Consider the following 26103-nt stretch of genomic DNA (forward strand, 5'->3'; position numbering starts at 1 on the left):
GTACCCATGGAAGTCAGTCAGCACAATGCGACCATCAAAAAGGAAGAGGGCTTTGGCATATCAGTCTATTGACACAACCAACACAAGGCTGGTTGTGTTGCCTCTGTATTATATAAAAGAAACAAAAACACCAAAGGAATGTTTGCTCCTCTCACTCAGAATAAATTAATCTGATTAAAATAAAAAAGGTTTAAAAACACATGGAGCCACTGACTTAGAACAAGAACAGGTGTGCTTTAACCCCTGGGAAACATGCATTTGGAGATACCTTCAGAAAAAAGGTGTATAAAAGCTTAATAAAAAATAATGCACAAAATTATTACAGGGACTGTAGCAATAATGCAGCACTCAGCAGGTGCCATTCACACTTGTACGAAATGTCATGTAACATTAGACACATAAATTCACATGACAAGTCGAAGCCCATTTTTTCAATGGCACCTGTTCAGATCATGTGTCTTAAAGTCGCAGTGACTTTGAAAACGTGCCTGCACTACTTTGATGAGACTTTTGATGTGACAGTGCCAGAGAGTGAAAAGTCACTCCAAAGTCACACTGAAAATCGTACGACTTTGGAGTTGCGCAAGTGTGAATGGAGCCTAAATGAACTCAGTACTGCCTGAAAATGTAGTCAACTTAAACAGATATTGGATTTTCGTGTATCAAATTATTGGAAGACCAGTTGCAATAATTGCATCTGTGGGTGCTTATCATGAAGTGAATAGCCAACAATAGATGCCATTTAAGATGTGGGGAAGCACACCTAGAGGGCTGAGATGTAAGTGGCTGTAAATTCTCCCAATATAATTATCAGCAAAGCACATCACCTACCAATAAATTGCCCATTCTAGACAGGTCTTCATCCTTCACAGATAAGCTGGTGATGTTCACATTCATGGATCCATTAGTAAAAAAGCCAAACGTGTTGAGATGCACTTTCTGTCGCAGGTCATCCTTCGATGAAAAAAAAAAAAGACAGTGAAAAAAGGAAACAAATTCAACCGCCACATTGAAGATGAGCTTTTGTTCTTGGATTCAGATACATTTTAAAATACAAACTTTTTTTTCTGCCCTGTTATCCTACCAGTAACAATTCCTGTCCTAGGATGACAACACTCATGCTGTACTGCATCTACATAGCAGCAGCTATATCACCTTAGGACAGTGAGTTAGGACTACAGGATGCTTTCTATACCCCATAACAAAGGGTGGTGGTGTTCTGTAGTTCAACTGGCCAGGGCGGACAACACTGCAGAAAGCATGGGACACAGGACAACACTGGATTTCTGACAGAATCAACAGGAATTTTTTTGCTCTCCTTGAACAGATATAATAAAACACATTCAAAGGTTTATATTAAACAACCCAAAAGGGAGCAAACAGGAGGAGCAGTGTTTATACATGTGAACAGATGGAAATTGCACCGCTTGCTTTATGTGATAAAACTAAAGATATTCCTTCTGTGGTGATAACAAATGAGTCATCAGCTGTGGGAAAGAAGAAACCACAACATGACAGTGAAAATCCAGTTCTGTCAAAGCCGTCATGTAATCCACCACTAGAAAATAAAACCGTACCTGTGCAGCACAAGGAGGCTGTCGTTGCTGACCTCTGACAATGCTAGCTGCCTTTCTATCATGATAATCCCGACTTCAGTACTTTCAGAACCACCAACCTGGACAAGTATACAAAATCAGGGCTTCTAAATTCACTTTCTAATCTGCATACTTGTTCTGATTCAGTGACTTAGCCAGGCAAATGGAGTTCTCAGAAGGAAGTCAGTCCTAATACTAACCTAACCACAGATCTAGCGTGGTCTGGCTGGAGGTCACGGCTCTAACTGCCAATGTGGGCCTCTGCTGTCATTATCCAGGACTGTGTCACCATAATAAGCCACCTGAATACTATCAGTGACTTGTTGGAAGCAGTGGTTCCAGAATGAGGTACAGAAATCTACGCTTGTATCTACTTGTGTATCAAGACACAGGGATGTCTCAAGACAGAGAGATGTGACCGCAACTTTGATTCCATGATAACTTTACTGCTGTCAATAGTCAGATAATATAAATGTTTAGGGCCTTTGACGCCCCTCTTAAACGCAATCCGTGCTAGATTGCTTATCGGGGCGCTTGACAGGTGGCTGGGAGGCAATATGTTGCCTGTTTATTCCTGAAAGTGCTGTACTACCGTCCTGCCACTGCATGCTTCACACTTTGCGGAGGGGCCCCATTCACTTGAATAGGTCGTGTTTGGCAGCAGTTCTGCTCCCCGAATGCAAAGAATCATTTTTGCTGTGAAGCATCGCAGATGCATATTCTTATTTTGGTGTGCCGGTTCAGGAAGGGGGGGGGGGTTTGGGGAAGGAGGCAGCATGGATTGGTGTGGTAAAACTGAGGCTCAACTTCCTGTTTTTACTGCCACTTCTATGAACAAGGCAGTAAAGCTTAAGTTCTTTTCTCTGACACCTATCTCTTCAGGGAAGCCAATCCTGCCCTCAGCTAACAATGGAATCTTCTTTTTCTCCTACCAGTCCATCCCCCACAGTTATCACCTTTTGTACCACTAGCCTCTCCCTCTCAGAGTGTAAGCTCCATGGAGCAGGGCCCTCCTAACCCTCTTGTATTGAACTGTATTGTCTCTCGTTATATTGTAAAGCGCTGAGCAAACTGCTGGCACTATATAAATCCTGTATAAAAATATAAGTCCTGTATAAAAATATAAGTCCTGTATAATAATAAAGTTCAATCTACCTAAATTTGCTTTCTCTGGTTTCTCCTTCCCCTCCCCCCCACACTAACATGCTCATGAAATGTTAAAATAAAACCAGTTTTTATTAAATAACTGTTTTTTTTAAACTTAGTGAGGTCCTTACTAGGTCTATATGCTTCTCTATGCAATGCAAATAGATCATGAATGCCAGAGTGCTGTGCAAAGCATCTTTTCAATATTTAATTTAATGGTATGCGACATAACAACAGAAAGAAAAGGTGACTTAACCAACCAGATAAGTCACACAAGGTAACAGTAGTACAATCAAGGAATCATTACATACTAATAAACAGAAAAGACTATGTTAGTTCGGGGCAACCATCATCATACGTGGATCTGAAGGCCAGTTACAGCATGGCCTCAGTACAATATTTGGGAGGATCCTACTGGGCAAGGTAAGTAAGAGCCCCCCCACACAGTGCCTTCGGATTCCAAAAGAGGTTTTCAGTAAATGGGAGAAGTCAACTGTAGCTCCATCCACTAGGGTCCATGCATACCAGATTTTTATATATTATAAAAGAAAAAAGAAAGAAAGAGAAAAAGAAGGAAAGAGAAAGAGAAAAAGAAGAAGGAAAGAGAAAGAGAAAAAGAAGGAGGAAAGAGAAAGAGAAAAAGAAGGAGGAAAGAGAAAGAGAAAAAGAAGGAGGAAAGAGAAAGAGAAAAAGAAGGAGGAAAGAGAAAGAGAAAAAGAAGGAGGAAAGAGAAAGAGAAAAAGAAGGAGGAAAGAGAAAGAGAAAAAGAAGGAGGAAAGAGAAAAGAGAAAAAAGAAGGAGGAAAGAGAAAGAGAAAAAAGAAGAAGGAAAGAGAAAGAGAAAAAAGGAGGAGGAAAGAGAAAGAGAAAAAGAAGGAAAGAGAAAGAGAAAAAGAAGGAAAGAGAAAGAGAAAAAGAAGGAAAGAGAAAGAGAAAAAGAAGGAAAGAGAAAGAGAAAAAGAAGGAAAGAGAAAGAGAAAAAGAAGGAAAGAGAAAGGGAAAAAGAAGGAAAGAGAAAGGGAAAGGGAAAAAGAAGGAAAGGGAAAAAGAAGGAAAGGAGAAAAAGAAGGAAAGGAGAAAAAGAAGGAAAGGAGAAAAAGAAGGAAAGGAGAAAAAGAAGGAAAGGAGAAAAAGAAGGAAAGGAGAAAAAGAAGGAAAGGAGAAAAAGAAGGAGAAAAAGAAGGAGAAAAAGAAGGAGAAAAAGAAGGAGAAAAAGAAGGAGAAAAAGAAGGAAAAAAAGAAGGAAAGGAGAAAAAGAAGGAAAGAGAAAGAGAAAAAGAAGGAAAGAGAAAGAGAAAAAGAAGGAAAGAGAAAGAGAAAAAGAAGGAAAGAGAAAGAGAAAAAGAAGGAAAGAGAAAGAGAAAAAGAAGGAAAGAGAAAGAGAAAAAGAAGGAAAGAGAAAGAGAAAAAGAAGGAAAGAGAAAGAGAAAAAGAAGGAAAGAGAAAGAGAAAAAGAAGGAAAGAGAAAGAGAAAAAGAAGGAAAGAGAAAGAGAAAAAGAAGGAAAGAGAAAGAGAAAAAGAAGGAAAGAGAAAGAGAAAAAGAAGGAAAGAGAAAGAGAAAAAGAAGGAGAGAGAAAGAGAAAAAGAAGGAGAGAGAAAGAGAAAAAGAAGGAGGAGAAAGAGAAAAAGAAGGAGGAGAAAGAGAAAAAGAAGGAGGAGAAAGAGAAAAAGAAGGAGGAGAAAGAGAAAAAGAAGGAGGAGAAAGAGAAAAAGGAGGAGGAGAAAGAGAAAAAGGAGGAGGAGAAAGAGAAAAAGGAGGAGGAGAAAGAGAAAAAGGAGGAGGAGAAAGAGAAAAAGGAGGAGGAGAAAGAGAAAAAGGAGGAGAAAGAGGAGGAGAAAGAGAAAAAAAATGGAAGGGGGAGGAAGTCTAATTGTGTTCAGGAGCGGGCCCGACCCCCGGGGGAGTAGGGTACCACGTTACCTGTCATACCAGAAAAGCCTTAGATATTCCATACAAAGCAAGCATTATGTGTATTGGAGGTATTGGTCTGAGAAGCAGAAGAGGTCCCAGCAAAACCACCTGGTCTTATGTTCCTCTGATTGGTCCCAAATAGCAGAAGTCAGGTCTTCCATCTGATAAATGTCATTGACTCTTGTGAGCCAGTGGGCTACAATAGGGGCTGCCTGTTTCCAGTGGCTCGGCATGCACACCCGGGCCGCATTGAGAAGATATTATACAAAGCACCTTGAAATGTGGTGTTCACATGGGGGTTAGACTGATGTTAAACAGGAGATCCCTACTTGCATCCATCACATGAATAGCCCCACCTGTGGCAATTATAACTCAGGCAAATCAGGCTGCTTCTTCCAATTCTAAAGTCGCAGAGTACTTCCATGAAAGTTTTTCCTCCTGAAATTGTCTTTACAACTTGCAGCTCTGTCTGCACTTCTGATACAATCAGAAAGTGCCATCCATCCGGCCACATGTGAGCACAGCATCAAGAGCAGCAGTGGGTGGGCTCTTTAGAAGAGTAATGTGATTATGACAATGTCCTGATGGATGGATGTCAGTCTGGAGGAATGGATGTCAATAGGCAAACCACCATAGGAAATGCAATGAGTGAAAGGGATGGGCCAGGGATGGTCAGGTTAGGGAGGAAACAGTTAGATCGGGGGTCAGCTACCAGATCTTGGCAAGGTGACTGGTAGGTCACAGTCAGGGCTTGCTGACCCGCAATCCCAGAGCATCAGAATGCAATGCAGAGGGACTACTTGTAAAGTTGGAGCTGTAGTAGGGAGCAAGAGCCGCATAAGTTGACGTCTCCTCTGTAGTCCTGGCTCCTGTGCCCTGTCATGGTTGGTGGGTGTAGCACCTGGCAAGCATGACCCATTCAAGTGAATGAGGCCGCTCTGCAAGTGCCCTGCAACCTTGTGCAGTACAGCAAACAAGGGGTTAAACAAGAAGCGGTGTGTTGCGCTCTTACCACCTGCTTCAACCCCTTGGACCCTGCAGAAGCATGCAGTTGTGGGGCACTTGCAGAGTGGCCCCATTCACTTGAATGTGTCTCGACTGACAGGCAGTAGCACCTACCAAAAGTGACAGGGGGTTAATTCCTGCTGCGGCATGTGTATACCTTTTGGCTGCTTCCTCAGAAGCTAAAGGGGGTAAGGATTGAGTGCGGTAAAACCATGACTCAACCACAGGGTTTTAACCCCCCGACTTTACATGTGAATGAGCCCCTAAGAGTGCAGCTGTTGGATGCAATTAAGGGCTCATTCACAAGTGCAGCAGACACTACTGCTCCTCTGTAAAGGGATCCAAGCGTGTTTGACAGGTGGTGAGGAAGCGATATGTTGCCTCCTCAACATCTGATTTAAACCCATGATTGCTGTGTGAAGCACGTGATTCTGACACAGTAGTACTGCAATTAGAGGTTTAAATCAGGTGTGAGGAGGTGACACTGCAACAATGTGATCTTTGACTTCTCCCATGTTATTCAGGAAGATTTCCACCTCTTTAAGGTTGCCTACCCCTGAGTTAGAAGATGCAAGAGATCCTCAAGCCAGGAAATGAGACCGGCTCTATCTTACTTGCTGTAGATTCTAAGGCACACTGCGAGAAGCTCACAGTGTGAGGATAATTCGGAAAGCGATTTCAGTATAGAAGAGGAGCCCGTACAACTGTGCAAGACTGAAGGTGGGGCTGGAGTACTGCTTCAGGTGAAATGACACTCCAAACTGCCACTTACAACACATCGCAAAACCCTTGCATACAGAGCCCACAAAGATCACAACTCCTATGTGTACTGTGAGGAATCTACATAGAAGGATACCTGCCAAGATGGCTCCGTTGTCAGTTACCCTGAACCATGAGTCATCATACAGCAGCACATATTCAAAACCTCACAAACTTCAATACAAAAAGAAACCTGTAAAACTACTTGTTAAAACAGAAAACAACAAGCACACTAGCAGAGCAGTGTTGAACAAACATTACAGATCCAAATAATAAGTCTTTCACTACAACCTGCTGTCCTGATCACACAGACACTGAACACCTACAGAGACAAATATCCTCCAGTAAGGCTAGGTTCACACTGTTGGTTTCCATGCAGCCACCTTTTTTCGGACACAGAAGCCCATTCATTTGAATTGGCTGCTATACCTATGGAAAACACAGGGAAAAGGTCCCTGCACATTTTCAAAAACTGCAGCTGCAGGGAAACCGCATAGTGGGCAGCACAGTGGCTAAATGGTTAGCACTTCCACCTGGCAGTACTAGGGTCATTGGTTCAAAACCCAACCATGGCACCACCTGCCTGGAGTTTGCATGTTCTCCCTGTGCCTGCGTGGGTTTCCTCCCACACTCCAAAGACATGCTGGTAGGTTAATTGGCTCCTGCCTGAATTGTCCCTAGTATGTGTATGTATGAATGTAAGTTAGGGACCTTAGATTGTACGCCCCTTGAGGGTTAGGGACTGATGTATATGTAAAGGCTGTGGGAGACAAGTGGGCCCATTGATAGAGCTGGAGGTAAGAAGCGCACTATAGTATGCGGTCAGACTTGGGTAGATGAAGGCAAGCTGATCCATTCTCAGGGCAGCACAGTGTCTAAATGGTTAGCACTTCTGCCTGGCAGTACTAGGGTCGTTGGTTTGAATCCCAACCATGGCACCACCTGCCTGGAGTTTGCATGTTCTCCCTGTGCCTGTATGGGTTTTCTCCTGGATACTCCGGTTTCCTCCCACACTCCAAAGACATGCTGGTAGGTTAATTGGCTCCTGTCTAAATTGTCCCTAGTATGTGTATGTATGAATGTGAGTTAGGGACCTTAGATTGTACGCCCCTTGAGGGTTAGGGACTGATGTGAATGTACAATATGTATGTAAAGAGCTGCGTAAATTGATGGCACTATATAAGTACCTGAAATACATAAATAAATAGGGTTATGTAGTTCCCAGCACAGGAAATCGCACGGCTCTTTACAGTGTGTGGGGGTGCCATGAAGAATTGGCATGTCTGGTAAAAGCAGCACGTTCTTGCTGCAGGTGCGGGAAAGTGCAATTTACACACAGTCCCGCACCCCCTCAGATGTGAACCTACCCAGGTGAAAAGTAAATGACATTTGGTTTGCTAAATTGGAAAAAAATTGCATTTCTTTTTTTTTCCTCCTTTATTCAGCCTTTTATTTTTGCACTCTTGGTGCTTATAAATCACCAACCCTGACCCCGCGCATACCCCTCCTCACCCAGCCAAGCCAAGGCTTTTTCAGCAACATCCTGCCTCCTCCAGTGTAGGCTGCATGTCATTACTACTTTCACACTGATCTGCAGCAAAAAGATATATGTGTTTTACTGTGTCTACAGGTGCGTTTTTGATGTGTTTTTGCCGCGTTTTCCATTGATTTCAATGAAAAGGTGCATATTTTTTTTACTGCACAAAAATGTAGCAAGCAGGATTTTGAAAAAGCAGTGGACCCACAACAGATCAGTGTTAGGAGTTCTATAGGAATACATGGTCACACATTTTTCTTCCACTTTTTAAGTGGTTGTAAAGGCCCAAGGTTTTCACCTTCATACATTCTATGAGCAGCATCCCCCCAATACTCACCTAAGCCCTCTCTTGGTTCAGTGATGTGCACTGGAGTCTTGGCTATACCGGAACTCCCTCTCCTCATTGGCTGAAACAGCAGTGGGAGCCATTGGCTCTGCAGCTGTCAATCACAGCCAGTGAGCCAATGAGAAGAGAGGGGAGGTTGGGGCCGAGCCACAGCTCCATGTGCAAATGGACACATGGAGGAGCAGCTGGGGAGTGCGCATGTTTGGGTGCCCTCATAGCAATCTGCTTGCTGTGGGGGCACCTGACAGGAGGAAGGGACCAGAAGCGCCAGCAGGGGACATGAGAAGAGGAAGATCCGGGCTGCTCTGTGCAAAATCACTGCAGGTGAGCATAGACATGTTTGTCATTTTTTTAAACTGTAAACCTTTAGAATCACTTTAACACAAAAGCAAAAGAGATCAGTGTGCAAGCGCCCTAGTGATTTGTGTTAGTGACAACAGTGGGACATGTTTGTGCAATGAGTTCAGAGTGGCCTCTTTCCTGTCAGTGTCCTTTCATCACTCTCAGTGTCTCATCAGCGTCCCCCGCTCTCCTGACAGCGTCTCCTCATCAGCGTCCCCCCCTCTCCTGACAGCGTCTCCTCATCAGCGTCCCCCCCTCTCCTGACAGCGTCTCCTCATCAGCGTCCCCCCCTCTCCTGACAGCGTCTCCTCATCAGCGTCCCCCCCTCTCCTGACAGCGTCTCCTCATCAGCGTCCCCCCCTCTCCTGACAGCGTCTCCTCATCAGCGTTCCCCCCCCCCTCCTGACAGCGTCTCCTCATCAGCGTCCCCCCCTCTCCTGACAGCGTCTCCTCATCAGCGTCCCCCGCTCTCCTGACAGCGTCTCCTCATCAGCGTCCCCCGCTCTCCTGACAGCGTCTCCTCATCAGCGTCCCCCCCCCCCCCTCCTGACAGCGTCTCCTCATCAGCGTACCCCCCTCTCCTGACAGCGTCTCCTCATCAGCGTCCCCCCTCTCCTGACAGCGTCTCCTCATCAGCGTCCCCCCTCTCCTGACAGCGTCTCCTCATCAGCGTCCCCCGCTCTCCTGACAGCGTCTCCTCATCAGCGCCCCCCCCCCCTCTCCTGTCAGCATCTCCTCATCAGCGTCCCACTCTCCTGACAGCGTCCCCTCATCAGCGTCCCACTCTCCTGACAGCGTCTCCTCATCAGCGTCCCCCCCCCCTCCTGACAGCGTCTCCTCATCAGCGTCCCCCCCCCTCCTGACAGCGTCCCCTCATCAGCGTCCCACTCTCCTGACAGCGTCTCCTCATCAGCGTCCCCCCCCCCCTCCTGACAGCGTCTCCTCATCAGCGTCCCCCCCCCCCTCCTGACGGCGTCTCCTCATCAGCGTCCCCCCCCCTCCTGACGGCGTCTCCTCATCAGCGTCCCCCGCTCTCCTGACGGCGTCTCCTCATCAGCGTCCCCCGCTCTCCTGACGGCGTCTCCTCATCAGCGTCCCCCGCTCTCCTGACGGCGTCTCCTCATCAGCGTCCCCCGCTCTCCTGACAGCGTCTCCTCATCAGCGTCCCCCGCTCTCCTGACAGCGTCTCATTAGCGCCCCCCCCCTCTCCTGACAGCGTCTCCTCAGCGTCCCCCCCTCTCCTGACAGCGTCTCATCAGCGTCCCCCCCTCTCCTGACAGCGTCTCCTCATCAGCGTTCCCCCCCTCTCCTGACAGCGTCTCATCAGCGTCCCCCCCCCTCTCCTGACAGCGTCTCATCAGCGTCCCCCCCCTCTCCTGACAGCGTCTCATCAGCGTCCCCCCCCTCTCCTGACAGCGTCTCATCAGCGTCCCCCCCTCTCCTGACAGCGTCTCATCAGCGTCCCCCCCCCTCTCCTGACAGCGTCTCATCAGCGTCCCCCCCCCTCTCCTGACAGCGTCTCATCAGCGTCCCCCCCTCTCCTGACAGCGTCTCATCAGCGTCCCCCCCTCTCCTGACAGCGTCTCATCAGCGTCCCCCCCTCTCCTGACAGCGTCTCCTCATCAGCGTTCCCCCCCTCTCCTGACAGCGTCTCATCAGCGTCCCCCCCTCTCCTGACAGCGTCTCATCAGCGTCCCCCCCTCTCCTGACAGCGTCTCATCAGCGTCCCCCCCTCTCCTGACAGCGTCTCATCAGCGTCCCCCCCTCTCCTGACAGCGTCTCATCAGCGTCCCCCCCTCTCCTGACAGCGTCTCATCAGCGTCCCCCCCTCTCCTGACAGCGTCTCCTCATCAGCGTTCCCCCCCTCTCCTGACAGCGTCTCATCAGCGTCCCCCCCTCTCCTGACAGCGTCTCATCAGCGTCCCCCCCTCTCCTGACAGCGTCTCATCAGCGTCCCCCCCTCTCCTGACAGCGTCTCATCAGCGTCCCCCCCTCTCCTGACAGCGTCTCCTCATCAGCGTTCCCCCCCTCTCCTGACAGCGTCTCCTCATCAGCGTTCCCCCCCTCTCCTGACAGCGTCTCCTCATCAGCGTTCCCCCCCTCTCCTGACAGCGTCTCATCAGCACCCCCCCCTCTCCTGTCAACGTCTCTTCATCAGCGTCCCCCTCTCCTATCAGCGTCCCTCATCAGCGCCCCCCACTCCTGTCAGCATCCCCTAAACAGCATCCCCCTCTCCTGTCAGCGTCCCCTAAACAGCGTCCCCCTCTCCTGTCAGTGTCCCCTCATCAGCGTCCCCCTATCCTGTCAGCCTCCCCTCACCAGCGTCCCCCTCTCCTGTCAGCATCCCCCTCCCCTCACCAGCGTCCCCCTCATCAGCGTCCCCCTCTCCTGTCAGCGTCCCCTCATCAGTGTCCCCCTCTCCTGTCAGTGTCCCATTCTCAGTGTCCCCCTGCTTTGCCAGTGTCCGGGGCCTCCAGTCACCCCGGAAGTCCGGCTCCGCCTCCTCCTCCCCCCCCCCCCCGCGCCTAGCAGCCCTCCGCCGCTCGTACCTTCAGGGTGAGGTGGTGGACCCGGGCCCGGCACACAGACACAAGGAACACAACAACAAAAGCCGTCATCCTCGAGCAGAGAGTACAGAGCAGCGCCATGTTGATTCCAGCATCAGCATCCCTCTCACTTCCGGGAATCGGCTCCACCCACGGTCACATGACAGCCGCTGCCCGACCACTTCTTCCACACGAGGCTCAGACCTGGCGATGACGTTATCTGCAGAGCCCGGAGCAGATGAGGATCTCGGGGCGGGGCGGAGGGTCATGTGGTGATCAGGCGGCAGGCCCGGTGTCACCGGCTTACTAGCTGTCTATCTATTGCTGGTTGTTCCTGGCACGACATTTGCAATAAAGATCACGTGATTTCCGGGAAGGGATTTATGGCTGCTGCAAAATAAGGAACACAAATGTTTCTTCTGGGAACTAGAAAACCAAACCCAGAGGGGGCCAATGAGGAGGTGAGGCTCCAGTCCGCGGAGGAGGTGCAAGGCTGAGAAGTGGGCGGGCCTTTCCAGTCAACAACACGTAGTGTGCGCCTCTTCCCTCCTAGACTGGCTGCATTCACATCTGTGTGTCACACTGGAGGGGTCACTACTAACAAACGGCACCCAAAACACCGCCCGAAAAAGAGCATGTAGTACTAAAACGCTCAAATCTCTGCGTCCTAAGCAGGTGCTTCTGTGGTGCGGTTGGCACGTAGGTCAGCCCTTAAACCCTGATGGCCTTGTGTGTCCGGCAAATGGCCTCAAATTCTCATACTACCACATGGATCCTGCCATGTTAATGCCAGGTTAATAAACCCCTTATGACGGGGTCTAAAATAAACCCCTGATGATGTCAGTGTTTAAAATAAACCGGTGATGACTGTGTATGCTTATAAATAAACCCCTGATGACTGTCTCCGTGTATAAAATAAACCCCTGATGATGTCAGTGTTTAAAATAAACCAGTGATGACAGTGTATGCTTATAAATAAACCCCTGATGATGGTTTCCATGTATAAAATAAACCCCTGATGATGTTGGTGTTTAAAATAAACCAGTGATGACAGTGTATGTTTATAAATTAAACCCCTGATGACGGTATCCATGTATAAAATAAACTGCTGCTGATGTCGGTGTTTAAAATAAACCGGTGATGACAGTGTGCGTTTATAAAAAAATAAACCCCTGATGACGGTGTCAGTGTAAAAAATGAATCCCTGATGACGGTGACAGTGCAAAAAATAAATCCCTGATGACAGTGTCTAAAATAAACCCCTGATGACGGTGTCAGTGTAAAAAAAAATACACTGACGCCATCATCAGGGGTTTATTTTACACATAGACACCATCATCAGTGGTTTATTTTATACACCGACGTCATAAGGGATTTATTTTTTACACTGTCACCGTCATCAGGGGTTTGTTTTAGACACCGTCATTAGGGATTTATCTTATACTCAGGCACCATCATCCGGGTTTATTTTATAAACGTACACTCATCACTGGTTCATTTTAAACACTGACATCATCAGGGATTTATTTTTTACACTGACACCGTCATCAGGGGGTTTATTTTATACATTGCAAACATCAGGGGTTTATCTTATACTCAGGCACCATCATCCGGGTTTATTTTATAAACGTACACTCATCACTGGTTCATTTTAAACACTGACATCATCAGGAGTTTATAAACGTACACTGTCATCACGGTTTATTTTAAACTCTGGCAACATCATCGGGTTTATTTTATACACGGACATCATCGTCACAAGTTTAAGTTATACACGAACACCGTCATCACCGGTTTATTTTATACACTTACATCATCGGGTTTATTTTATGTAGCGACACTGTCATTGGGTTTATTTTGTACACGGACACCAACACTGTCATCAGGGGGTTTATTTTGTACACGGACACCATCATCAGGGGGTTTAGTTTATACATGGACACATCTTCACAGGTTTATTTTTTACACCAACGTCATCAGGGGTTTATTTTATACATGGACACCATCATCAGGGGTTTATTTTTATACAAGGACACAGTCATCGGGGTTTTTTTTTTTTTATACACAGACACCGTCATCAGGGGATTATTTTATACACAGACGCCATCATTAGGGGTTTAAGAAAATAAACCGGTGATCACGGTGTCTCAGTGTATAAAATAAACCAGTGATGACGGTGTCCGTGTACAAAATAAACCCCTGATGACAGTTACATAGTTAGTCTGGCTAAAAAAAGACAAAAGTCCATCCAGTTCAACCATATAAAAAAAAAAAAAGTTATAATCCTACATCCACAGTTGATCCAGAGGAAGGCAAAAAAAACCCAGCAAAGCATGATCCAATTTTATCCTGCAGGGGAAAAATTGCCTCTCCGGGGATCAGGAAGGAATCGGATATTCCCTGGATCAACTTTACCTATAAATGTTAGTATCCAGTTATATTCTGTGTATCTAGGAAAGAATCCAGGCCTTTTTTGAAGCAATCTACTGAGCTGGCCAGAACCAACACTTGAGGGAGTCTATTCCACATCTCTCACTGTAAAGAAACCTTTCCGTGTTTGGAGATAACATTTCTTATCCTCCAGATGTAAAGAGTGCCCCCTTGTCCTCTGTGATGACCTCAGGGGGAATAACTCTACACCGAGTTCACTATATGAACCACTGATGTCTTTATACATGTTCATCATATTCCCCCTTAATCTCCTCTTCTCAAGAGAGTATAAATTCAGTTCCTCTAATCTTTCCTCATAGCTGATCTCCTCCATGCCTCGTATCAGTTTGGTTGCCCTTCTCTGCACTTTCTCCAGTTCCCCAATGTTCTTTTTGTGAATTGGTGCCCAAAACTTAACTGCATATTCCAGATGAGGTGTTACTAATGATTTGTACCGGGGTAATATGATATCTCTCTCTCTGGAGTCTATACCTCTTAATACAAGAGAGGATTTTGCTCGCTTTAGAAACCGCAGCTTGACATTGCATGCCATTATTAAGCTTGTGATCTACCAGAACCCCCAGATCCTTCTCCACCATTGATTCCCCCAGTTGTACTCCCCCTAGTATGTATGAAGCATGCATATTCTTAGTCCCCAAGTGCAGAACCTTACATTTATCAACATTAAACCTCATTTGCCACATAGTTTCCCAATTACACAGAGCATTGAGGTCGGCTTGTAAGTTGAAGACATCCTGTAAGGACGTTATTCCACTGCACAGCTTGGTGTTATCTGCAAAGACAAAAACAGTATTTTTAATCCCACACCCTATATCATTTATAAATGTAGCACCCTCCTAGATAGCTAGGGGGAGCTAGTTGATTAATTTTTCAGTCAGATTGTGAATAGCAGCCAATAGTTAGAGGGTCAGATTCGGGTTAGGGTTGAGAGGCTCTGCAGATCCGATCTCTTAAACCTCCCCCTGAGCTAAAGACTTGAAGAAGTGTACGCAGGTGAGCTGGTCTGCACTCTCAGGGGATCCTGCCAATCCCCAAGCAGTAGGCCTGGCATGGGGGTCAGGACAGTCCTTAAGGGTGACTGAGCCTGCTCAGAGGCCGGAGAGTTCAGGTGGAAGATGGAGTGAGGAGCCTGGGAGGGGGTCCAGGAGAGGGGGCATACCTACAGGCGGAGGAGCTGGAAGGGAGGATCTCTTATTGGCAATCATCCCTTGAGAGAGAGAGGGCAGCCTGGGAAGCAGGGAGGAGCCAGCCCAGCGTAAGGCCTGAAGACAGCGACCAACCCACAAGCTTGCAGGAGAGGATTGAGTGAGTAATCCCACACACCTTGGTCCAGCTAAGGGGAGAGGGCATTCTGGTGGGAAACCAGATCTAGCCCCCATCTGGGACTGCTGATTTTAAGGGGCAGGTTCTGGCCCCCTTTCCCAAGGATCCCCTAAGGCAGCTGGGTGAAGAGGAGATTTCATCTGGGGTCTGAGGTACACCAGGCGAGGCTGGATAGCTTTCCTAGAACAGGATGTTTGTATAATGGACTTGTTCATAGTTGGTAAGGAGTTTGTCCTCAGTTTGCAGTTACCTTGGGCATCCCAAACACCCCTCTACCCCATCCAAGTTCACCACCCCCCCTAATAAAACCTAAAAAAAACAAGCAAGGACTGTTTACTGTCTCCTGTGTGCAAGGTCTGAGGAAAACGCGTGTTGCCTGGCTGTGCAGGACTATAGGGGGACCCAAATCTTCATCAACTCCAACACTGAACCTTGGGGTACACCACCGACAACCCTAGACCATTCAGAGTATGAATCATTAACCACTACTCTCTGAATACGATCTTTTAGCCAGTTTTCTATCCATTTACATACGGATTTTCCCAAGCCTGTAGACTTTACCTTACACATTAGCCGTGTGTGGAGAACTGTGTCAAACGCTTTTGCAAAATCCAAGTATATCACGGCCACCGCCACCCCTCTGTCCAAGTATACCATGTCCACTGCCACCCATCTGTCCAACTATACCACGTCCACCGCCACCCCTCTGATTTCTTTTTATGAGGAGGTGAGTAAAACCTTGGACTTATGGACTTGGATTTATGTGACAACTTCTGTCTTTCATGAATCCATGCTGACTTTTGCTTAAAAAAAGTTTTTGCTGGAAAAAAACATTTGATGTGGTCTTTTTATTAAATCGTGTTAAATAATATGTTGGTTCTAGCATTGTGAAACCCAGTCATATGGAAATATAGATGTTCCCACCATAGTTTCTACACCATAGACACCATAGTGTCTACTGGGCATAATGAAACACTCCAGCACACCTACAGTATATCACACCCCTCAGACTGGGGAAAGTTAGTTCTGCAAAACCCCTTCTAGAGTCCAGAAATAGACGTTGTGTTTGGCAGCTGGACTCTTGTTTACTATAAAAACTACCAAGGATATTGAGGGCCAGTGATTCTGCCATATTGAATTGGACTGCAAGTGACCTGAAGTCCGCACTGAACCAAAGACCAGACGAACTTCAATTAAAGCCTAGGTTTACAAAAAAAAACCAAATTAGCACAAGGGGCATTACTTCGATTCCTGCACCACCAACACAATCTTCCAGTGGTGCAGACAGAGCTGTGAAAGGCACACATCAAGAGTACCCTTTTCCTCCATTCATAGAAGATGGTACTGCAGCTTCTAATAATTTAACAGAAATCTATGAAAGGAGAGGACAGACTTTTAAGTCATCTGCCTGTCCTCCATTCATAGGTCACCTTTCATTTATAGAGGTTGTAATAGTGGTCTCTGTGAATGGAGGAACTGGATGGAAAGGGCAAGCAAAGTCAAGCACTCTTGATGAGTTTAGTAAATAATGTACAAAATCTACTTGCGCTCTTATGTTAAATGATCAATGAATAAGCACATGTACAGTTGTGGCCAAAATTATTCAACCCCCAATGCTGTAAAGGGGTTTAGGGACTATAGTGTACATTTGGAATTGTATTCAGAATCAAATCCTACAAGGACGTTGTAACTACCCAAATGCAACTAAAATGACATCAATTGTTTATGTAATACAGTAGTAAATGGTTCTTATGTGGTTTCTTCATTGCCACAATTATTCAACCCCTTAAAGACTACCACTCTGAAGAACAGAGGTTCATACAGGTGCTTTCCATCAGGTATTGAAAACACCTGTGGATGTCACCGAGCAGCAATCAAGCATAATAAGCACCAATTAGGCAGCTTTAAAATGACTGTGATACTCAGCTCCTTCTAGACATTTACTGGTGTGGTTACAAACATGGTGAAGGCAAGAGAATGGTCCAGGAAGACAAGAGAAGAGGTGATTTCTCTTCACAGGAAGGGCAATGGCTATAAGAAGATTGCAAAGATGTTAAACATACCAAGAGACACCTTAGGAAGCATCATTCGCAAATTCAAGGCAAAGGGCACTGTTGAAACGCTACCTGGTCGTGGCAGAAAGAAGATGCTGACTTCGACTGCTGTGCGCTACCTGAAGCGTAGAGTGGAGAGAAGTCCCCGTGTGACTGCTGAGGAACTGAGAAAAGATTTGTCAGATGTGGGTACAGAAGTTTCAGCCCAGACAATAAGACGCACACTGCGTAATGAAGGCCTCCGTGCCAGAACTCCCAGGCGTACCCCCTTGCTGTCTCCAAAGAATAAGAAGAGTCGACTGCAGTATGCCAAAAGCCATGTGGACAAACCACAAAAGTTGTGGGATAGTGTTCTGTGGACTGATGAAACAAAATTAGAACTGTTTGGGCCCATGGATCAACGCTATGTTTGGAGGAGGAAGAACAAGGCCTATGATGAAAAGAACACCTTGCCTACTGTGAAGCATGGTGGAGGGTCAATCATGCTTTGGGGCTGTTTTGCTTCTGCAGGTACAGGGAAGCTTCAGCGTGTGCAAGGTACCATGAATTCTCTTCAGTACCAGGAGATATTGGATGGAAACGTGATGCAGTCCGTCACACACCTGAGGCTTGGGAGACGTTGGACCTTTCAACAGGACAATGATCCCAAGCATACCTCCAAGTCCACTAGAGCATGGTTGCAGAGGAAAGGCTGGAACATTTTGGAGTGGCCATCGCAGTCACCAGACTTAAATCCGATTGAGAACCTCTGGTGGGACTTAAAGAAAGCAGTTGCAGTGCGCAAGCCTAAGAATGTGACTGAACTGGAGGCCTTTGCCCATGAAGAATGGGCGAAGATACCCGTAGATCGCTGCAAGACACTTGTGTCAAGCTATGCTTCACGTTTAAAAGCTGTTATAACTGTAAAAGGATGCTGTACTAAGTACTAAGATTGAATGTCACTTGGGGGTTGAATAAAACTGATAATGCTGTGAGCACAGAAAAGACATTTGTGGTTATTTCATTATAACTGTTATGTTATATTTGTCTGACCTACAAGTGCCTCTTTAATGTAAATGTAAGCAAGATGACTGAATGATCAAAAGCAATGTCAAACTGGCCAAAACACTCAATTTCAGTGGGGGTTGAATAATTTTGGCCACAACTGTAGCTGCTAACATCTGATCCTGTACCAATAGATCTGATGAAGTATAAAAAATGAAGCAAAAAATGATGTAGCGCTAAACAAGAAATAAATAAATGATCTATTAAAATAAATAAATCATACTAAGCACATGGTCAGTATAACAAAGTAACACACTCCTTAACATGTGAAAGGAAAAATTAGTGCGTAATGGAACTAGATAAGTGAGATCTAAAACACATGTGAAACCCCTGCACACAGTGCACATATAAAAAAGTCCAGTGATCCGTATCACATTCCTTCCGCTCATGCAAAATCAATGGACTGTGTATGATCCCACACACCCCGAAGTGCAATCCAAAACCGGCTGAAATGGCCTCTCACCTCCTATCTGCGACCCTGCAGGGCCACAGAGCAAGTAATATCACCACTGGATCAAGATAACCTTCCTCTTGGGTAGATGACTTCCTGGAAGTCATCTGAAACAAAGAGGAAGTTCCATACCATGCGAAACAGCAAGGAGATGGTGGAAGTGGCAGCAGAGGAGGAGAGGTGGAATCAGTGTACTGGGGACATATCTTCAAGTCATCTACCCAAGAGGAAGGTTATCTTGATCCAGTGGTGATATTACATGCTCTGTGGCCCTGCAGGGTCGCAGATAGGAGGTGAGAGGCCATTTCAGCCGGTTTTGGATTGCACTTCGGGGTGTGTGGGATCATACACAGTCCATTGATTTTGCATGAGCGGAAGGAATGTGATACGGATCACTGGACTTTTTTATATGTGCACTGTGTGCAGGGGTTTCACATGTGTTTTAGATCTCACTTATCTAGTTCCATTACGCACTAATTTTTCCTTTCACGTGTTAAGGAGTGTGTTACTTTGTTATACTGACCATGTGCTTAGTATGATTTATTTATTTTAATAGATCATTTATTTATTTCTTGTTTAGCGCTACATCATTTTTTGCTTAATTTTTTTTACTCTTGATGAGTTCCTATCACAGCTCCATGGGCTGCACAGAAGATGGGGTGAACCCAATCAGAAGAGGAGGATTTCCACTAAATGAGGAGACCGCAACACAAAGGACATCGATCATAAGTAATGTTCCTCGTGATTTTTTTTTTTTTAGTAAACTTAAGCTTTAGTGTTTTTTCACTTTCGAAATCCATTTAAAATCTACAGTAGTTTTATTTATGATTTGTAAGATCTTTTTTTCTGTAAATATTTCCTGCTTATATTTCTTTTTCATTAAAGTGAAACTCCACTGGCCTTCTATCCAGGGATAGTCTAATGCTGACATCTTCTCCTGGTCTTCTTCTGGAGTCAGATTTTCACCCATCTTGTTTGGCAGTGCCAGGATGACTTAACTCACACACATGCTGGATTTTATGCATCCCGGCACATGCCGAAAACGTACATTGAGCTGCACATGCACAGCTCAGTGTACACTGTGAAACGGCAAGTAACAATCCTTTATTGCAGAAGATATACAGTATGCGAGCACTGTTCTGTTCAGGAGTGAGAACCATTCATCACTGGGAAAAAGAGGACCTCACCTGCTGACTGGAGACAAAATGTCTGGAACAAAGGTAATGATTCTATATTAAATACATGCAAAGTGCAAAGGTTTTTTTTTGGGGGGGGGGTAGGTGTCTAACCTGGGATGGGCTTTAAAACAGGGATGTCAAAAGTGTTTTTTGGGCCATGTATGGCATTCTGACTTTTACAAAAACAGCATCCAAATGTTAACTATTTGATTTGTAAATTCAGCAGTACGCAATTTGTGAATAAAAATTCTGCTCCTGTCAGTTCCCTGAGATGTAATTATTCCACCATTGTGCTCTTTCATCTTTCCCATTGCACGCCAAAGTTGAAGAAAGAAATCTTTGTCCCTCCTGTGAGAGGCATGCATGGTCCTCCACTCAAGATACAAGGCAATCCCGATTTTACACTTTTCACTATCCAGACAGCTTTACAACAACTGACTGAAAGTACTTTTGGCAGCTCTAGAAGCAATGTCACTTTTGGGACTCCAAAGGAATGGAAACTCACTTGATACCAGGTTGCACAAAATGTAAAAAATCGGAAGGAGCATATTCAGTTTCACATTTACACATTAGGACAGCCACTGAACTACCAAATGTCAAAAAAAGAAACCACAAATTGTAAATTGTATTTTTTCAAACACCATCCTCCTTCCTGACCACTGTGAGCCTGCCCCCATATCAGTCAGATCAACTGGTTTAATGACTGGTAAACCCCAATAGTTGTTGTAAATTGGAGAGGATGCCAACTGCGTATATGGAACAAAACACTACGGATCAATCACAAAGATGTTAAAGCAGGTAAAAATGAATTGCTATATGTTCTCTGACTGCAAGCAGGGCTTGGACAAGGGGTGGGCGGAAAGGTTTGCTGTAGGGGTACATATGAAAAATGTTGCTGCTCTCCATAACTATATCAAGAAAATAATTTTAAAAGACAGGATATCTGTTTCTATGGTGATTTATTTCATTTAAATTTACACTTTGCATATGTTTTTGTGACGGAGGAAAGGCAGGACAGAACACACAGAGTGGATGACAGACACACAAAGCTTTATTTGGACAAACAGACGGCAGTCCTTCAATACGGGGGGTGGCAGAGAGGGTGGATTTGCCACTAAATGGTAACGAGGGGGCCCCACCCACTTATAGTCCACTAGGAGAGCCAAGGGGGTGTCCCTGTAACAGGGGTAGTCCAACACAGGAGAGGGGTGCGAGGAGTCACCACCGCAACAGTTCAGGTAACACAGTGGGGAAGCAGGTACTCACGGATCCAACAGGGTGCCTGGTCTCCCAGGGGTAGAAGCAGAACGCAAGTACCTGTGGAGTCCGGATCAGGCGGGTGGCCTCTGGCTCTGGCAGACGGGCTGTGGTAGTCTCTGAACCTTCTGTGGGGTCTCTCGCAATCGCAGGCAAACTTTCTATGGCCGCCTCTTCCCTCCTGTGGGGTCTCTGTGAGGCTGGGGAGTAGACTGGCAGAGTCTAGTCAGAAAGGTCTCGCCGGAGCTTGAGATCCTTTTGCTGACTGCACACCGGAATGAAAAACGGAGCTTCTAGCATCAGCCTCTTAAACTGCTGTAGGACGCTCCCCGGTCGCCTTGGCAACCGGAAGGGGGGAGGTAATACTAGACCCCAGGGAGAACCAGGCTGGTTACAGGGACATCCTGGGGGGCTGGGATGATGTCTGCATAGATGAAAAGCAAGTTGGGAGATGTGCAGAGAGCTCCCAGCCAGCTGGCCGGGAGGGAGGGGGCCCAGAGTAATTTAATTAGGCCATTTGGCCTAGTGACACAGGGGACAATTGGAACAATACAGAGCAGGACTCTGAGGGCATGTGATACAAGGCATTAATAAGGGGATTAATAATTGGCAGGCTCCCATACCGTGACAGTTTTAAATAAATAAAACTGTCTCCCTGGTACAGGGCTCTTCAGGGTCTGGTCTGTAAATCAGTGGACTAAGGATCCAGAGAAAGGCAAAAAATGGTGATCGCTTGTCATCTGGGATTCTGAATGACTGATTTTTCCATCTGACTCTTCCCCATACACACTTACATGCGGTCTTCTCCTAGGTCAGGTGTTTTAGAGCAGTGGTACCCAAACTGCGACAAAAGAGCCAGATGTGGCCCCTTGCATGCTTTTATCTGGCCATGGGGAACTATTTTGTCTACTGTTACCAACAATGGGGCATTAATCCGCCTACTTACACTAAAGAAGGGGCATAATTCTTCCCATTGACACCAACGATGGGGCACAATTTCTCCCAAAGACACCAACAATGGGGCCCAATGACACTAATGATGAGGCACACTTCCTCCTACTGACACCAAAGATGGGTCATTGTTTTTTCCAACTGATGTCAGGACCTTTTCTACTCTTCATGCCCACACTCCAGTCTTAAGTTTTAAGGACAATAAACTGGCTCTTTGTATGGAGGGTTATAGAGGATCTTATCTTCCAATCACAGGTCCAAATATACACTCTGTTTCTCTTTCTTCTTTTTCATTTTGTCCTTTTGTCAGTGTGCAGGTTTCCTGCCTAAATAGGATCTTCACCCTGGAAAAAAAAAAAAAAATAAAAGTCAGCAGCTACAAATACTGAACTGAGAACATCCACAGGGATTGCCTAAGCCAGGGGTAGGCAATCTTTGAGAGATGAGAACTACCTAGACAACACGAAAGCAATTGAAGATCACCAAGGTTTCACGCCCTCCCCCCTTTTTTTAAGAAATTAACTATCAAGGCCTAACAAAATTGAAATGTAGAAAAATATAATAAAACAAATGTCACTTTAAAAATATAAACTTAGCCTACTTTAAAAGTGGACAGTGTCATTACGGCAGCGGACGGTGTCTGGACAGTGTTAGTAGGGCAGTAGATGTTGTCAGTAAGGCAGTGGATAGTGTCAGTAGAGCAAAAAAGGACTATTATTCACCATCACTATTCTATCCTGCTTAGGATTTATTCACTTTTTATATTTACTTATTGTATATATGGTTTGACATATTGTTTATTGTTATTTTTGTGGTTGTGTGTTTTTCACTTCTTCATTCACTTGTGGATCCGATTAGGATCATATCACGATTAAGATACTTGGTAAAGACCCCATGAGGATCTTATCACATGGTTTTTTTGTTTGCACATTGTGTCACTGTATATATTGTCTCCACTTTTTTGATTATACCAGTTTAAATATTTGATTTATGAATTGTGAGTAGCTCAACAGCATTTGTTCTTACTGTCCTTCAGTATAATCCTTCCCCCCAGGTTAATCTGTCCTCCAGTATAATATTCCCCCTGTTCAATCTGTCCCTCAATATAATCCTTCCCCCAGGTCAATCTGTCCCCTAGTATAATCTATGTCCCCAAGTCAATCTGTCCTTCAATATAATCCCTTTCTCCCATGTCAATCTGTGCCCCAGTATAATCCTTTTCTCCCATGTCAATCTGACCCCCAGTATAATCCTTTTCTCCCATGTCAATCTGTCACCCAGTATAATCCTTTTCTCCCATGTCAATATGTCACCCAGTATAATCCTTTTCTCCCATGTCAATCTGTCCCCCAGTATAATCCTTCCCCCCCAGTCAATCTGTCCCACAGTATAATCTTCCTCCTTCAGTATAATCCTTCCCCCCATGTCAATCTGTCCCCCAGTATAATATTCCCCCTGGTCAATCTGTCCCCAATATAATCCTTCCACCCGGTCAATCTATTCCCCAGTATAATTCTTTCCCCCACGTCAATCTGTCCCCCAGTGCAATATCCACCCATGTCAATTTGTCCTCTAGTATATACGGTACCTTCCCCCCAGGTCAGTCTGTCTCCCAGTATATTATTGTCCCTGGTCAGTCTGTTCTGTTCCCCAGTATAATCTCCCCCCCCAGTCAATCTGACCCCCAGTATAATTCTTCCACCCCAGTATAATTCTTTCCCCCAGGTCAATCTGCCCCCCAGTATATTATGCCTCCTGGACAGTCTGTCCCCCAGTATAATCCTTCCCCCCAGGTCAATCTGTCCCCCAGAATAATATCCCCCCTAGTCAGTCTGTCCTCCAGCTTAATCCCCCCATGTCAATCTGTACCACAGCAAAAATTCCCTCAGGTCAGTCAGACTGACCTAGGGAGATTATACTGGGCAACATACGGACTTGGGAAATGGGAGGATTGTACTGGGGGACAGATTGACCTGGAGGGATTATATTGGGGGACAGACTGACCTGGGGAGGGGCTTTTATGCGAAACAGCCTGCTATAATGTGCTCAGCCACAATCAGCCCCCCCCCACCCACTTCCAGATCACCTAACACTGTCCACAGTAATGACCCCCCACCGGCATGCAACAATGTTCACAGTCACAATCCCCCCAGTTCAGAATGTCTCATATTTCAGTTTTGCCCCCCCCCAAAGCCATCAGCTCCCCTACTCCCTCCCCCAGGGCTGCTGATAAAGTGACAAGGTCTGCGGTGGGGGTGGTAGAGAGGCTGTACATACGGTTGCCAATATCCCCTTTTCGTAAGAGATCACTTTGTATCATAACACAGTATATCCTCCAGGCCCGTTTGCATAGTAAGGTAGCTGGCTGGGGCTTGGGAGATCTGGAAGTCGAGAGGAAGGGGCTTAAGAGCAAAATTCATCTGCCCATTGACTGAGGAGGCAGCAGGAGGTGAGCGGCACTGTCTTCCACTGCTTCTTCTGCTAATGGGTACACAGGGTGCGCTGTCCATCACAGCAATCAAGTCTTCATCCCGTGGGCTTCCTGGGTTGGTGGGGGCTGGATCGGCTCTGCAAAGATTTTGCATTGATCGAGGTCAGTGAGGGAGAGTGTGTTGCTGCTAGAACTGTTAGAATTGCCTGTGCAATTCTATCAGTTCATCCCCCCATTTTTAATATCAGTCATTGTAATGCCACCAAAATTGCTGTTTTAATAGCTTATTGTCCCATGTTAAAAGGACAGCAATATACAGTAGGTGGCATTAAAATGACTGGTATTAGGCTCGGTTCACAATAGCCAGTGCGCCAAAATGCAATCTGTGGTGGATCTCTTTTTAAAGTGCAGCTAAGCAGCCAAGGTCAGGGATTCAGGAGGCAATCCTGCTACATCCTGAATACCTTTGTGTTTCTTTTTGCCAAACAGTAGTATATACTGTAGTACAGATAATGTGCCGCAACTGCAAGCCAAGATTTTTCTCTGCCTCACAGTTGCAGCATGGCCCTATTGACTGGCTAAGTTTGACAGGCGATGCTGCCAGTCAAACCAACATGCTGCATTACAGATCACCTTTAAAAAGTGCACATTTTTTTACCTGGAAAAAAAATGTGCATTTAATTATTTTAAATTTTGTTTTATTAGGAGTCTGTAAAGGTACTGCTGATCGCATGTGCAATGCAAGGCTCCTTCAGACTGTCAGTGTGGCTGTCTGTCTTGTACAGGCAGGCAGTTACGGAATGACAGGAAGGATCAACCTAAAGTGCTCACCAGCTCCCTTGCAGTTTATTGAGAACTACAAGCTATCAGCCGCAATGGCTGATGGTTGTTGCAGTTCTCCCATTCACAGAACTCTGTGAATGAATAATGTTGCTGAGTGGGTGGACACCCACATGGCCACAGATTTTTTTTTTTTTTTTAAATTGTGACAGCAGTTGCGAGGAGAAGAATTAGATCATATGGTGCAGAGCTATTGAAGTACCACAATAATACATGTAATGAGATGCAACAAAACTATTTAAAAGCATACGTCACATGTGCTCTATAGAATAAACATGCAACAAAGTGAATGGTATATAGTCCTGTACCAACTTTAGTTAAACATGCGTGATAGTCAGTACTAATTTCTTTAAATCAAATTGACATTCAAACAACTTGATTGGTGAATCTCAACAGTGATCAACGTGAAGAACAACACTCCTTTTATGATAGTTCATAATAAACAATCGTGCTTAACTTGAATGAAAATAACATGCATGTGGCAATAACGCATGTGAAATCAAGTGATGGTGTCAGCACACTCCTCCTGTGGCTAGATTGCCCCCTCACCTTAAATCTGCGACCCAATGGGCCCTCACACCTTTAAGATCACAAAAGGATCTTTCTGCCAGGATGGAGACCTCAGCCATGCTCCTATGGGCGCACCTATGGACCCCTCAATGATGGGTAGGTATTCAGGACACTCTGAGCACTGCTTACAACTGGGAAGGTCACTCATTATAACCATGATGTGTGAAAAAGAAAACTTCCATGGTGCAGTAATTCTTGTAAAAATGTGGTATTTAATATAAATAGGTAATGCTCACTCACAATAGCTGATAATCCACTTCAGTATTTATTTCAGGTACTTATATATATGTAAAGCGCTTTTGATGGCGCTATATATTGTACATGCACATCAGTCCCTAACCCTCAAGGGGCGTAAAATCTAAGGT

The 26103-nt window shown here is 45.6% G+C and overlaps 1 protein-coding gene and 1 long non-coding RNA gene across 3 annotated transcripts in view; both read right to left on the reverse strand.

Annotated features, from left to right (window-relative positions):
* GPR107 (G protein-coupled receptor 107) overlaps positions 1–11378 on the reverse strand; it is a 147467-nt gene extending 136089 nt beyond the window's left edge. Inside the window, exons 1-2 of one of the 2 annotated variants that reach the window (XM_089669048.1) lie at positions 11192–11378; positions 832–954 (exon numbers count right to left, since the gene is read on the reverse strand). In XM_089669048.1, the coding sequence (XP_089525174.1) occupies positions 832–954; positions 11192–11290 (222 nt within the window). In that variant the 5' untranslated portion in view covers positions 11291–11378. The remainder of the gene's footprint in view (positions 1–831; positions 955–11191) is intronic. The other variant, XM_089669047.1, reaches the window with a different exon arrangement.
* A 9253-nt stretch (positions 11379–20631) lies between these two features.
* The window catches only part of LOC149469512 (uncharacterized), a 61970-nt gene continuing 56498 nt past the window's right edge, over positions 20632–26103 (reverse strand). Inside the window, exon 2 of the long non-coding RNA XR_016311557.1 lies at positions 20632–22241. This is a non-coding gene — a long non-coding RNA (uncharacterized LOC149469512). The remainder of the gene's footprint in view (positions 22242–26103) is intronic.

Source organism: Staurois parvus, unplaced genomic scaffold, assembly GCF_062004578.1.
Source record: "Staurois parvus isolate SC_StPar_1 unplaced genomic scaffold, SC_StPar_1.0 ptg000068l, whole genome shotgun sequence".
NCBI lineage: Eukaryota > Metazoa > Chordata > Amphibia > Anura > Ranidae > Staurois > Staurois parvus.